The sequence below is a fragment of the Geotrypetes seraphini genome, chromosome 4, assembly GCF_902459505.1.
Source record: "Geotrypetes seraphini chromosome 4, aGeoSer1.1, whole genome shotgun sequence".
Lineage (NCBI taxonomy): Eukaryota > Metazoa > Chordata > Amphibia > Gymnophiona > Dermophiidae > Geotrypetes > Geotrypetes seraphini.
Window position 1 is genome coordinate 104,727,036 of NC_047087.1, and position 10,819 is coordinate 104,737,854.

General features: G+C 43.1%; 1 protein-coding gene across 1 annotated transcript in view; it reads right to left on the reverse strand.

The window, feature by feature from the left end:
• Positions 1-9,114, reverse strand: part of FSTL1 (follistatin like 1) — a 136,332-nt gene extending 127,218 nt beyond the window's left edge. Inside the window, exons 1-2 of the mRNA XM_033941823.1 lie at positions 8,968-9,114; positions 8,758-8,817 (exon numbers count right to left, since the gene is read on the reverse strand). Of these exons, the coding sequence (XP_033797714.1) occupies positions 8,758-8,817; positions 8,968-8,970 (63 nt within the window). The 5' untranslated portion in view covers positions 8,971-9,114. The remainder of the gene's footprint in view (positions 1-8,757; positions 8,818-8,967) is intronic.
• Positions 9,115-10,819: the final 1,705 nt, after the last annotated feature.

Genomic DNA, 10,819 nt, shown 5'->3' on the forward strand with positions numbered 1-10,819 from the left:
GATCAGGCTGTTTAGCTCCATTGCCCCTCTCCGTATAAGTAAACCACTTAATTTGGGCCACACAAATAGCGGTCTTCTCTTTAAGCAATTTGGCTTATGAATATTGACTTAAGCACAAAGAATCAAGGAGTCGTGAGGATAAGATGTCAACCATTCAGCCACAGACTTAGGTTCAAATTCCGCTTTATTAATAGTAGCACTACGAAGACGCGACACTGTCAGTGTTTCGGCAATAATGCCTTTGTCAAGAGTCTCTGAGTGTGATTCTTCTCATACAGAAATGAGACACTAATCACAATCCTGGTTGTAGAAACAAAAGCAATGGGTGTAGGAAAGCCACTGATGCCCAAAGCGAGGCTAAGGGTCATTACTGTATGAGAGGAATCACACTCAGAGACTCTTGACAAAGGAATTATTGTCGAAACAATATCAGTGTCGAGTCTTTGTAGTGCTACTATTAGTAAAGCGGAATTTGAACCTAAGTCTGGGGCTGAATGGTTGACATCTCGTCCTCAGGACTCCTTGATTCTTTGTGCTTCTCTCATCGAGAGGCCTTTTTGGGCTCTTCTCCAGTGTATTCACTTAAGCAGCCATGTGTTAGTCGGCTCCCAAAAATCCCAGATATTCGATGCTTAAGCCACAGTACTGAATATCTAGGAATAATGCTGGCAGCCAGTGGCATAGTGAAGGTAGGAGGTGCCTGGGACAGTGGCACCCCCCATGCCCTCCTCTCCACCTCCCACTCCTTCCCCGCCCGCCACGCCACACTCACTCCCTCCCTTCCCCTCATACCTCTTTAAATCTTCACCACTGCAAGTAGCTTCTCCGGGCTGCTGCTCTCACCAGCGTTGGCTTTATCTCTGATGTCACTTCCTGGCCCTGCGACCAGGAAGTGATTTCAGAGGGGAGCCAGGCCAGTGCGAGCAGCAGGCCAGAGAAGATGCTCATGCTGGTGAACATTTAAAGAGGTACAAGGGGGAAGGGAGGGTGTGAGTGTGGCATGGAGGGGAGGAGAGGTGCCAGTGCTCTCACCAAGACGGTGCCTGGGTTGGTCTGCTCCCTCCTTCCTTGCCCTCTCCCTTACTATGCCACTGCTGGCAGCAGGCAACAAAGCACTCCCTGCCACCGCTGAATGTCAGGGAGAGAGAGTTTAAGGTAAAGGAGCACTACTTAGTGTAGGGGGAGGGAAGAATATGTTCAGAATGCACTCTATGTGTAGAAGCTACAAACTATAAAACCCAAGTGCCTAAAATCACAATCTCAGTACAAATACTGGCACAACTTAAGACGATTAGGTCATTGTTTCTCTGGCCATACTTCAGTTAACAACCCATCTCTGCTCAATTATTTATTTTGGTATAATCATGTCTGCTCAGTAATTCACTATGGCAATGATAATCCTCCCTTATTTCCCTCCAGAGCCTCTTCCCCCTTCCCATCGGCCACTGCCAACACTACAAGCCTGGCAAAAAGACATGCCAAAATTTTGTCCTGATAGTAAGGGCTGGTTCAACCATTAGGTGGGACTAGGCAGTCAACTAGAGCAGTGGTTCCCAACCCTGTCCTGGAGGACCACCAGGCCAGTCGGGTTTTCAGGATAGCCCTAATGAATATGCATGGAGCAGATTTGCATGCCTGGCACCTCCATTATATGCAGATCTCTCTCATGCATATTCATTAGGGCTATCCTGAAAACCCAACTAGCCTGGTGGTCCTCCAGGAGAGGGTTGGGAACCACTGAACTAGAGCAGCAGATTCTAATGGTGGGGGAGGGGGGCACAAAGAGCAGCTTACACAAACCAAAACAATAGATCCTGACAATCCTAAACTCTTTTATCAGCCCATTTACCCAGATTATTCTAGGAGTGGTGTAGGAATAATTGTGATTGGTGGATGTGGGGCAAAGAGCCTATAAATTAACTGGAGGGAGGGTCACAAGGCTGAAGGTTTGCCTAGGGTGCCTAAGACTTTTGCAAGGGCTTTGCATGTCAGAATACCAGTCCTCTCATGAAAAAGTATTTTCTTCACAATGATTTATGGATTTCTCATCTGCAGATAGGTAAACCACAGTCTACCCAAAGTACTTCCATTTCACTCCAGCAATTATGCAAAATACTGCTGATTTAGCAGGTCAAATATTCCTTATCAAGCAGCACCTTAACGTAACTAGCTAGAGATTGATGCAAACACCAGGAACATCATGATTAATTTCAGTTATTTCTTCCCAAACTACTAGGGCATTCACAGGAGGATATGCAGTAATTCACTTGTATTGCCAAACTTCTGTGATTTTTTTTTAACTTAAAGTAGCATCTTATTTATTACAAAGCTAAAAAGATATATGTTGTCACACTTAAAACAGTCCTGAAGAAAAACATTTTAGGAAATCAAAACTTTTCCTAGCCCTAGGAACCTCCCCCTCCCAAGCTGCACTCCCTCTGAAACTACAGGAAATTTAGACAGTGGGGAGCCCTAATAAAGACAGAGAGGCCTTTACTGTGGTATTGAGTCATCACAACCATCTCCTAGCCCAGTCTTGTTAGCAGATCCCTGTTAACTGCAGAACCAGTTAGCACTCTGGCAAATGCAGGCCATGAAGGGGGAGTCTTGCACATGACTAATAGCAGCTGTGTTTGCCCAAAAGAGATTGGAACAGCCCTCACTGAGCAGCTGCACTGGGGTCAAGGCACCTCAGGGCATTTCTTTCACTCTTTCCACATAGGTCAGGCATAGGATTGCCAGATGTCTGGATTTTGGACTATCCGGGTATCCAAAGGATTTTGAAAACCCAGCAGTTTGTCCATGTTTTGGAAGACCTTGGCTCTGCCACAGCTCAGGGCCGTGTTTGAAGGGCCTATGAGCATGCACAGATGCGATGTAGTGACATCATCGCGTCACATGCGTGGATGCCAGAGCCCCTTCAGACGCAGTCCTGAGCTCAGGGAAGGAGAGGAGATAAGGTTTGTGCAGGAGCGGGGCTGGGACAGAACGGGTGGGGTGGGGTGGGGCGTGGTCACATCTTTTCTGCTTACACAAATATGGTAACTCTAGTCAGACATGATGACCCATGACATGGGTTAGACATGATGACATTAAAACAGTTGGAAAGATCTATTTTTTCACAATTCAGGATCTATATTTACAACCTCAATTAAAACATAACCTCACTTCATTTTTTGGTGTGGCCCTAGACCAGCAGTCTCAAACTCAAACCCTTTGCAGGGCCACATTTTGGATTTGTAGGTACTTGGAGGGCCGCAGAAATAATAGTTAATGTCTTATTAAAGAATGACAACTTTGCATGGGGTAAGTACCTACAAATTCAAAATGTGGATTATCTGAAATCTGAAATTATCAGAAGCAATTAAGGAAAGATTTATAAACTATAGTTTATAAATCTTTCCTTAATTGCTTCTAATAATTTCTGCTATACACAGCTGAAAGCAGTGCAACATGCAGAAAGTGAAAAACTATCAAAGTATCAACTATATGTTCCCTGACCATGTGACCACTAAGTTAAGTATTGTATTACATTAAAATTTAAGACTATAAGAAAATTTGAGATAGTTTTCATATAAACAAGAGCTGATAATGAGTGGACACATAAAGCTTATGGCCATGAAATGCTTGAGTCTTAAGCGGTGTCTCTGAGATTCTTTAAGAGAGAATTTGACTTGGGAGTTAGACAGTCTACATATATAATTGTATACAAGAAATCATTCACGGTCATGAGAAACCTAAAGCAAGTTCGAAAATGTTTCCACAGAAAACAATTCCAGCTCATGGTCCGGTCCCTAGGTCTCCTCGACTACTGCAACATCCTCTATCTCCCCTGCCCTGCAACAATGATAAAACAACTACAAACAGTACAAAACAAAGCCCTGAGACTAATCTATTCACTAAGAATACACGACCACATCACCGAGGCATACCTCGACTCACACTGGCTCCCAATTCAAGCAAGAATACTATTTAAATTCTACTGTCTATTATTTAAATCCATAAATGGTGACAGCCCAGCCTACTTGGTCAACCGCCTAATCCAAACTACCACAACCAGACACAGGAGAACCCAGACACCATTCACATACCCTCCAATCAGAGACATCAAATGGAAAAAAACTGTACGATGGCTTTCTAGCCACACAGGCAGCAAAACTAGACCACCAACTCTCTAATCTATTAATCGTGACCCCAGATTACAAAACTTTTAGGAAAGAAATAAAAACCCTGCTATTCAAGAAATCCATAAAGACTAACTAACACCTTATGAAACATTTCAATCCTCTGAAACAACCTGCTCTACTCTGTAACACCTCTGGACATGTCCAGAAATCCTCTTCTGTAATTTGTCTTGAACTGCAAGGTAATAGTGGAATAAAAATCACTAATGTAATGTAATATAATTAGTGTATGATCCCAAGTGGAGAATTGTGCCTATATTAGAAGGAAGCAAGGTATGGCATTGATCTGGTTATAATAATAATAATAAATTTATTTTTATATACCGCTATACCCGGGAGTTCTAAGCGGTTCACAACAATTGGATAAGATACAAGCAGTACAAGTTATATAAAAACAGCAATTAAAAGTCACTAAAAGAAATACATAAATTATAAAATGCAATATAAAAGAATGCAGAGAATTTTACGTAGCAAAATAAAGATATAAAATAGTGTTATATAACTGAGTTTTTATCTGTTTTCTAAAATCCAGATAAGAAGAGGCTTCTAACACACACCAGGCAAGCCAAATATTTAGTTTCTTTCACAAAACCTTTTATATTGGCAGAATTTAACTGAGGGATAGGCGAACAGATGCAATCTTCAAGAACTCTTGTTTGCATAACTCAGATTAAAATGAGAGTTTAGGTAACTCGGAAGCATACCGAATGTTATTTTATAACAGAAGCAAGAGAACTTAAACAGGATTTGGATTCAAATTATGGCAAAATAGTTGTTTTTTATGACTTGAATAAATTAATGAACTTTGTTTCCAGCAACTTTTACTTTTATTTTTCATTTTTTTGCAGATAACCGGAATTGGTCTTTGAAGTAGCTAATTCGAAACATAGTTCATATTGGCCAAACAGTCCAGGCTATGTTGGCATTTTGAATAATTGAATAGTTTCAAAAGATAAGTGAAGGATACAATTTAAATTCTTGAGTATAATAATAGTATGAGACTGATGAAGATAAGAGGTGAGCCATGAGTATTTGTTGACTTATGTGAAAAAAGTCACCTCTGAGGTCTCGGATTATGATTCTATTATGATTGAATTATTGCAATGTTGAGCGTTTTTGCAATATCTGAGTCATTGTATGCTCCTGCTGAGAAATTCTGATCATATTAAAGTAATATGAAGCTTCCTGTAGAAGCTAGAATACTGAAATCTTTTTCAAGTATATCTGAAGCAAAATGGACCATGAGAGATTCAACTAGACTGCTGGGCCACAACGGAGTGCTCAGGGAAGATAAGGTAATTATTTGTCTTTGTCTTTATTAAGATGCTGGGATCATACCCACATTGAAAACCTTCTTTAATGGTGATGGTTTGGAGCAACTAAATTGCATCACTATAAATCTAGAAGATGTAATTCATCAAACTGACAAATTCAAGAGTAATAAATTGCAAGGTGTATTCACCCAGAGTCTTGAAAGATTTCAAATTTGAAATTGCTAACCTTTTACTAGTAGACTGAAATCTATCATTCAAAATGGTCTTGATACCTGAGGATTGGAGGGTGGCCAATGTAACACCAGTTGTCAGTAACTAAGACCCCAATGTACAAAGCTAACTGAATTTGCAAAGTTTCATTTAGACAGGTTTCAGACACTTTAGCATGCATGTTATTGTTCACTTTATGCATAAAATGTTTTGACGCTTCTTTTATCTTTCATGGAAGCAGGGACTGAAAATTCTATGCATCTGTCTTTGATACTGACACCATTTAGGTCCTCATAGACTTTAATCCCAAGGCCAGGTGAGATTTTTCACCTAAATTTTGCAGAATGCTTTGAGGTAAGATAAGAAAAATTTGCCAGGCAGATGGAGGTCTGTTTGCAGATCAGGAATAGACAGAAGTCTTTGGTCTGATTGAAAGAGTTGCTCGTATCTTTTTTCATTCCATTGGGAAAATATGGAAAGAAAAAAGTGGAAAATTACTGGACTAAGTATGGAGACTGCCCAACTTTGTTGGTTGGGCTGAGAGCTTTTCAGCTGCCCCTCGTATTTTAAAGAAATATCATTGGTTACCAATATCATCCCATAAACAATTTAAACTTCTTGTACTAGTGCACAGAGCATTGTAAACCAGCTTATTTGACTTCTACCATCCTCTTTCATGTCTCTCCCCCCCCCCCCCCCAGAATATTAAGGGCACATGCCGTGGTCAATTGCAGATTCTTGTTCCTCAGATTGCTCCAAGTTCTGCTTTCTTCTGTGCAGCCCTCTCTTCTTTGAGATACCCTTCCATTAGCCCTATGTATAGGTGGCACTTAAACCTTATTTCAACCGACTTACAGTCTCAGTAATCGCAGATGTTCTAGGCCACAGAGTAACTGTAATTTATTATTATCTTTTTTAAATTCTTTCCTGTTTTAACCCAAAGCGTTCCTTTCTTTATGTTTAATGTAAAACTTAAAATTTTATGTAAACTGCAGGATATTAAAGAAAATATACCATATACCGTAAACCATCTACATGTTAAGATCTGCCAAGCACTTGTAACCGGGATTGGGCTCAATGGCTCTTGATTTTATTCAGCATGGCTTTTCTTATATGCTTAATTTTGGCTATATTTGTGCCTTTTCACATCCTGTCAATAAACAGGTATATTTTTAACCATCTTTGCAGAGTACTTGGCTGACTTTTGAAAAGAGATCAATATTACTTTTGTTTTCTAGAATAATGAGATGAAAATCAGTAATCTGTGCACTTTAGTCCAGTTACATATCTCACTCCCCTCATTTTCCTGCCTATTCCTCCCATACCACTCAAACTTGTTCTTGGTAGCATGGAGGATTTATTCAGCATATCAAACAAAACGATGTCTAGAGTTCTTCCAGAGGCTAATTCTGGTTTAAATCAGCTAAGCCAGTCCTGGTTTTCCGTTATCTCTAGCTCTGCAATTCCCGTTCCTTTAAGAAAATCTATAAGTCCAGAGAGGCCTTGGGGGGAGTGAGTGTAAAACCAGACATGATCCAGCCTTTTCCTTATGACATGCAGCTAATCACTTTAAGAGCAAAAAGAGAAACTGAAGTTAGGCCCATATATGAAGAACATTTTGGGAAATAGTACAGAGCACAAACAGGGAATGTAGTTTATGTGGGAAACGTCTGTTTTCCTTTGTGCTTCTAACGACTCAACTAAAGGGTGGGGTACTCTCTTACATATGTGAGGGAAAGTTTGCCAGCAAGGAAAAAAAAAAATCCACCAGGAATAGTTTGTTCTTTATATCCTACATTCTCTTTGTCTCCCCTGTGACCCTTTGGAGGTTGTTTTTCTAATCACTTCCAGATGTCCATACTGCAATACCAAATACTTTAGGCCTGATGTAGTGAGCTTTTTCTCCCATAGTACACCGGAGCTTTTGTTTCCACCTCATCCTCTAGCCCAGTGGTCTCAAACTCAAACCCTTTGCAGGGCCACATTTTGGATTTGTAGGTACTTGGAAGGCCTCAGAAAATAAATAATGTCTTATTACAGAAATGACCAATTTTGCATGAGGTAAAACTCTTTATGGTTTATAAATCTTTCCTTTTGGCTAAGTCTTAATAATAATATTGTAATTTATAGCTAAAGAGACATATGATCAAGAAACTGTTTTATTGTACTTTTGTGATTATGATAAACGTACTGAGGGCCTCAAAATAGTACCTGGTGGACCACATGTGGCCACTGCTCTAACCCAAGCTGGAGCAACTACAACTGTAAGTAAAAGTGATCTTTATTTGCTCTCTGTAGTTGTTTTTTGTTTTTTTTTTGGGGGGGGGAGGGGGCAGGGGATGTTACATTTAGAGATTTGTCTCTTACTTCATTACAGTGTTGCTTCGGAGAATACATAAGAGCCATTTTTAAAATGTAAGTCTGGGACTCAACAGAACAATAAGAACATAAATCATTTTTTTTTAACTCACAAAACACTGGAAAATTATATGGCCTGTTGTGCATGCCGTGCCTGATACGGGGTTTTCAAGAAAAAAGAAGACGCAAACCTGCCCAGGTTGAAATGGGAAACCTATTACAGGGAAAGTCAGAAAATCTGATCTCAGTCGAACTTCAAAGAACAAAAGCAGGAAGACGAGCCAAATTAATGTATAGGCCAGAACTAAACCAATAGCAGATTTCTCATTCTGCATTCATTTTGCCATTGTACAATATTAAAGCTGAATGCAAACTGGAGGGAGAATGTACGTTTTAAAAGTCACAGCTTCTTTCCATTCGCAAATCGTAAAATTCTGCTTTTCTTTAACTATTGCTCGGCTCTTTTTTTTCCTCCATCTACTTTAGTCCCTCTGCACCTTAGCCCAAATAGTTGCTCTAATCTAAAGGAAGCAAATATGAAGTTTTGATTCACAAAATTCTTCCTCCAGTCTGAACATGCAAAGTACAAACAGGATCAGAAGTAATCTCGGAAAATTTGGGGGCACTCACTCCCACTTTCTCTCTCCCACCCCTCAACTATCAGTTGTTAGAAGCCAAGTGAGAAAGCTGTCCCGGGAAGTAGAGTAAGACCCTTGGGTGCTTTTACATACCAGTGCATGGACCCAGGAGATGGCCAAAAGGGCCAGAACTGGCAGAGTTTTCAGGATCATCTGAAAAAGGAAAGAGAAAAGAGCCGTTGAGTGAGGCTAGGAATTTTATGCTCAGTTCTCCTCCCTCCCCCACCTACCTCTCCCAAGATATAAACTTGTTCTTAGATTGTCCACTTGAGATGGCTGATGTTGCATTGCAGCTTCCCTTACCATGGTAGAGCTGGGGGCTGCGATCGGGCTGATTCCGGAGTACTGGAGTGCAGAGCAAGGCGTCCCTTCTCCTGCTTTCAAAAACTGCAAAATGTACTTAGGGGCTGAGCTATCCTGCTGCTGAAACAGGATTCCTTCCCTCGGTCTTCCTCCCTCCCACCTCCCGTGACGAGACGGGGGGGGGGGGAGGACGGGAGGGAGGATGTGCTAGGAGAGAGGAAGGAGAGATACAGCAGAAGAAAAGGAGGAGATGATGGGGGTGGAGCTATAGGAAGTTTTCTTGGCGGATCAGATGAAACGTATAGGACATGGGAAGCCTTGGGGGGAGTGGAGTTTGGAGACACGTTGCTCGTCTGCTCGTCTGCACCCAGGCACAGATATAATGAACAATTCTACAGTATTTTATATAAAGACAGGCTGTAAGAGCCCTGCCTCCACCCTTCCTTCTTCCCCTTTAACACCACTTGCAAAATGGGACGTATGAATATCTGCAGCTCTTGTAAGTGAATATGGAGCATAAGAATCCCATACAACCGCATACAAAGATCCTAGTGAACATAGACGTTCTAGCTGTAAAAAACAGAGACGCCTTTTGACAGGGTGACTAGATTCCACCGTCAAAATCCATATTAGCAGTATTATATAGACAGGGGTTATCAGTGTGCAAACATTTCAGTTAGATTAAAGGAGATAACTCAAAATGGTGAATAGACCTCATCTATTAACATTATGCTATATATATGGGAGTCCGAGACCCCCGTGTCAATGGGCGGAATGTAACACGGGGCTGGTAGAGCCCTTGTGTCGCCCATCGACAGGGGGGGGGGTTAAGGGGGAAGATAGGAAGCTGGACGGCGGGCCTGTCTGTAGGAAATTTTAAAATGATTGGCTGTGGGCGCGAGGGGCAAGGACTTAAAGAAGGGACCCTGGAGGACTCGGCTCCTTCCAAGGTCCTCCAGGGTGGCATTTTGGTTTTCTGGCGTGTCGGCGATTTGGTATCTGAGCGCGAGGCAGTATGGCGGCACGAGAGGAGAGCGTGTTGGAGGGAGAGGCGGAAATCTCGCTGCGGGTGGGAGACTCGTTGTTGGAAGATCCAGAGGAGCAGGTGGGTGGCAACAGCGTCGGAGGAAGCGGTAGGCCTGAGCGGCGGTCCAAATCTGAGGCACTGTCTGCCCTTACGATCGCCGGCTCAGGTCTAGGTGTGCGTGGGCGATCGGTTGACCGAGCGGGGTTTGTTGAAGGGGAAGGGGAGGAGCAAGTCGAGCGGAAGAGGTTCCGCTCGGCCGACAGGTCGCAGCTCTAGCGCTGCAAGCGCTGCGGGTGATCAGGACGGGCCTGTTGGTGGTGAAGGGCTGGTGTTTGCAGGGCCCAGTTGGGTTCCAGCTGGGGTTGAGGCTGCTGCAGGGTTTCCTGCTTCAGGGGGTGGTGCCGGAGAGTGGAGAGCGGATTCAGCCCTCCTATGTGGAGAGTGGGGCGGCTGTTGGTGGTTTTGAGGTGGTGCGGCTCCAGAACCCTAGGGGTGGGGGGATGGGTTCCTGGCATGCCGGATTCCCGGGTCCGTGGGGGCTCCGTGGAGTATGCCCCCTTGGAGGGCGGGGCCACAAGGCTGGGGACCTGGTTTTGCTTTCCCCGCATGGGGCGGTGGGGGGTACCCAGGTGGGACGGGGGGTCCTAGCTCAGTTGGGAGCAGGGGGGTCTGGTTGGGGGATGCCATGGTGTGGTATCCTGGGTTCGGCTCCTGGCTCTTTTGTTTTCCCAGGGTTCGTCATCGATGCCTGAGTGCCCGGATTACACCGTGACGGCTGGTGGTCCTTCTTCCAGTGATGTCGGAGGAGTTGCGGAGCAGAGGCGG